The 3,883-nt window shown below is 56.3% G+C and overlaps 1 protein-coding gene across 1 annotated transcript; it reads right to left on the bottom strand.

The window, feature by feature from the left end:
- Positions 1-430: 430 nt before the first annotated feature.
- On the bottom strand, positions 431-1,653 carry LOC119368506 (auxin-induced protein X10A-like). Its single transcript, XM_037633745.1, has one exon. The coding sequence runs from the start codon at positions 1,584-1,586 to the stop codon at positions 1,161-1,163; it is 426 nt and encodes a 141-aa protein (XP_037489642.1). The 5' UTR covers positions 1,587-1,653; the 3' UTR covers positions 431-1,160.
- Positions 1,654-3,883: the final 2,230 nt, after the last annotated feature.

Here is a 3,883-nt window from a genome sequence, read left to right as displayed (position 1 = left end):
ACGACAACAAGGAACATGGTCAATTGAGTTATGCCCGGTTATCTTCAAGGTTTTGATAGCATGGTGAATGCAGTATTTCCGTATATTGGTCACTTGACACAGTATTATTACAAGCTTTTGAATGGTACTACCAGTAATATCGTTACAAGGTTTTTTAAAGCGAGACCATGACTTTCCATTTCATTAACCAAACCAATGTCTCTATGTTAAGCTAAAGGTAATGATTAATTTTTGAAAAGACAAGTGGTAACTAATAATAGAAATCAGGAGAGAGCTCTCTTTATATAAAAAATGATTAATTTTCGCAAAAAAAGGCTAGTGGTGACGTCAAGACAAGTTTGGCCATCAACATGATGAACGCATGAATGAATCACAAACGACGACCAACTGCATGTACAACAAGAACAATCAATTACCTCACAAAAAATCAAGAACAATCAATCAATCTTTATTCTCCCTCTGTTCAGTTTTGTAAGTGCGTTTAAGATAACTAAAATTAAACTGTTTAAAATGATGTCTTAAATGTCTAAAACGTCTTACAAAAATAAACGGAGGGACTAGTTTACTCGTATGCGTGGGCAAGGAGTTGCATAGACGAGTAGAATACTTACAGAGAAAACAATCCCAAACAATTGTCGCCTTCTTTGATCCGGGATCGTTCGTTCAAAAAGCAAATAGAGGTGGGTCCCATGGGGTCCACGAAAGCACATGGGGTGGTGCATGGCGGAAGGATGATGCAGTCCTTGGCGGCGACATCTTCCGCGCGGCTCGCACGCCCGCCTCTGCGGAGGCCGCTCCTAAACGCCCCGCAAGTTCGCCGCCGGATCCGCAGCAGCTGCTCGCTCCGTTGCGAGGACCGCCAGCAAGGCGGTGGCGCAGACGCCACGCAACCGCACGCGCGGCGCCCTCGCCCGTTCACGGTGGTCGTGGGGCACCGCCATTACGCCGGGCTTTGGAGCACCGATATGTCATCGCTTGTTGCGTGCGCGGGCTCGGCCAGTCAGTCTTGTAGGCTGCGGCAGGCATGCGAGATGTTTTCACCTTTTCGGCGTGGAACAAAACAGCTGCCGTCGTCGCCGGAACCAAATCACCGCGGGTAGCTTCGATGCATGGGAACACAGCGTACTGAAGGGCCTACGCACGCGGCTTCGATCGAGCGATCACCACACGAGCTTCTCCACCGCCATCCCCTGTAGCAGCGGCCGCGCCGCGACTTCGCGGCTGGTGACGACCGGCATGCGGCAGCAGACCGAGCGGCTGCGGCGGAGGAGGCGGTCCTCGGAGGACACGAAGCGGAGGACGTCGAGGAAGCGGTCCTCGTCGCAGCAGGGGAGCGCGACGGGGCCGGGGGTGGACGGGAAGCCGTACTCCTCCTCCGACTGCAGGAGCAGCTCCCGGAACACGGGGTGGTTGAGGTGCGCCGCGCGCACCAAGAACCGCCGCGACGCGCCGCCCACGCACACCGCGACGTGCCCCGACGGCACCGGCGCCGGCGCCGCCGTTGGCGCCGCTGCGGCACGGGACCGCCACCGCCTTAGCGTCTGCTGGAGGCGGACGATGCTATGGATCTTGCCGCATTTGGCCATCGCTCCCTTCTCGCCGGCTGAGGGTGCTCTGCTTTCCGTATGTCGAGGGCGCGGCCGGAAGGTGTTGGCCTGAGGATGCTCTGCTTTCCGAGGGGAGCGCGGCGTGGTTCCAGTTTTTATAGGGCGGATGGTAGGGTGTTGGGTTCGTCCAGTTGGCCGATGTGACATTATTCTGCTGCTTTACATTTATTTTCTTGAGTTATGATGATGAATTTCTTCCTATGTTTGGTTTATCGCATGTGCAAAAGATTAGAATCTAAATCAAGAGCATGTGCTAAGAAATGTTGTGCCTGGCAACATTTCCTCCTCGTGGAAACCATTTGCCTCATTCCCATCTTCCGGTATATTTATTTTGTGTGTGTGTATGACATGCAGCATGAGTCGCTCTGCAGATGCTTGAAACACCCGTGTTTGCTAAATGTTACCCGCCTGAATTTTTTTTCACGCATCAGTTGATTTTGGCTCATGCGCGCCTGAAGACGGGGACGGCGTGAGGAGCACCTGCCACAGCGAGGCCGAGCCATGCACGAGCGAGAGCGAGTCCGAAACATGAAGGAGTGGGTCAGGAGGCGAGGGGTCGCCGGAGTTTCTGTAGGTTTGGGAGTTTAGAGGGATGGTCGCGGCGGTAGCAAGCAAAGGCGGTTGGGGGAAGTTGGGGAGAGGGCGGGGCGGCGAGGCGGCTCGTTGTAGCGCCTACCGGCTGCAGGAAGTAGGCAACTGGGGCGGGGTAGATGGGCTGTTACTGGAGAAAGATAAACCTTGCACGATATGTTTTCGGTCATTAGATGAAGATCTAATGTTCCTGATAAAAGAATGACTAATGCTAATGAAACTTTAAGGCAAACCACATATAGTCAATCCTTGAAACCCTAGATACATATTCCGCGTATACTTTGCGCAAAACACGGTTTGTACACACAAAAACGGTACTAAAATGATCGCCACAAAAGAGACATTCTATTTTTTGGGGCGTAGTTCATTTTAACTGGTGCTTCTAAATTGTACAAAATTAGCGGTCTAAAATACCTATTCGGCCGATCGACTAGAAATTCGGCCGGTCACGTGCACACGCGCCACGTGCCATGGGCCCCACACTGTAGAAACTGTGATATCCTTCCTTGTCTTTCTTCCAAATCTCATCGAACGGCCCTATGCGAGCGCATCCAATGGTGTGCGTGCGACCGGCCGAACTGTTGCACTGGTCGGCCGTCGCCTAGGGCATACCAAAGTGGAAAGCAAGCCACCGCCGTGCCGCCACACAGCTGGCGGTCGCCGCGGGGCAAAGGCATTTCCAAGTCAAACTGACTGTTCAACTCCACATGTAAGGAGAGTTGTGAGGTAAGGGCATCTTCAGCCGTTGGCCCCCAAGGGGGCGTCTAAAAGCGCCGCCTGGGGGTGAGCCGGCGCAAAAAATGGTCCTGGGGGCGATTCGGTCCCCAGCCGTCGGCCCCCAGGCGCGTATAAAAAAAAAGAACGGCCGTTCGGCGAAGTTATGATAGAAAGTAGTTAAATTTCGGCTAAACATGGCAAATTTCGAAATTCACGCATTTTCGTTACATTAACCTAATCTAAAAAAGAAAGGGGCTGAAGTCGTCGCCGCCATCGTCGTCGTCGGCCTTCTCCTCCTTGACGCGGGCGCCCCTGCTGGACCCGGCGTCACCATGGCGGGCTGGCGGCGGCGCGTCATCGTCGCCGTCGTCGTCGTCGCTGTCGCGTAGGACGACGACCCCGTCTTCATCACGGCCGCGTCGGCGCTCCTCGAAGTGGCGCAGGGCGGCGCGCTGGTGCTCCTTCACCTTCTCCCGGCGCGCCTTCTCCATCGCAATGGAGTCCTGGCGCGCCCATTCTAGGGCCGCGTCATCGTCGTCGAACTCCGCCTTCACCGGCGCCAGCCCCGGCTCCGTCTTGGGCTTGACGAAGCGCGGAGGAGCCGACGAGGAGGAGGCGCGCCGGCCGCCCTCGTTGATGACGATGCCGGCGCTGCGAGCGCGCCGGCCGAGCGGCGACTCCGCCGCGGGCTCGGCCTTGACGCCGAGCAGGGCCGGAGTGCCGGAGGAGTGCGATGAGGATCGGGAGGAGGAAGAGGAGGAGGAGGACCCGAACCTCCTTGGCGCCCATGGCCCGACGCGTCGGTGCTGCGCCGGGGGGTACGACAACGGCGGGTCGTTGCCGCCCTCGAGGTACGTGAGCACGCCCTCGAGTGTGCGGCCGGGGACGCCCCAATAGAGGTGGCGCCCCTCGCTGTTCTGCCGGCCGCCGACCACCGGTGCGCCATTGGTGGACGCCAATCGCTGCTG

This window comes from Triticum dicoccoides, chromosome 2B (genome assembly GCF_002162155.2).
Source record: "Triticum dicoccoides isolate Atlit2015 ecotype Zavitan chromosome 2B, WEW_v2.0, whole genome shotgun sequence".
Lineage (NCBI taxonomy): Eukaryota > Viridiplantae > Streptophyta > Magnoliopsida > Poales > Poaceae > Triticum > Triticum dicoccoides.
This window is presented reverse-complemented; position numbering and strand designations above follow the sequence as displayed.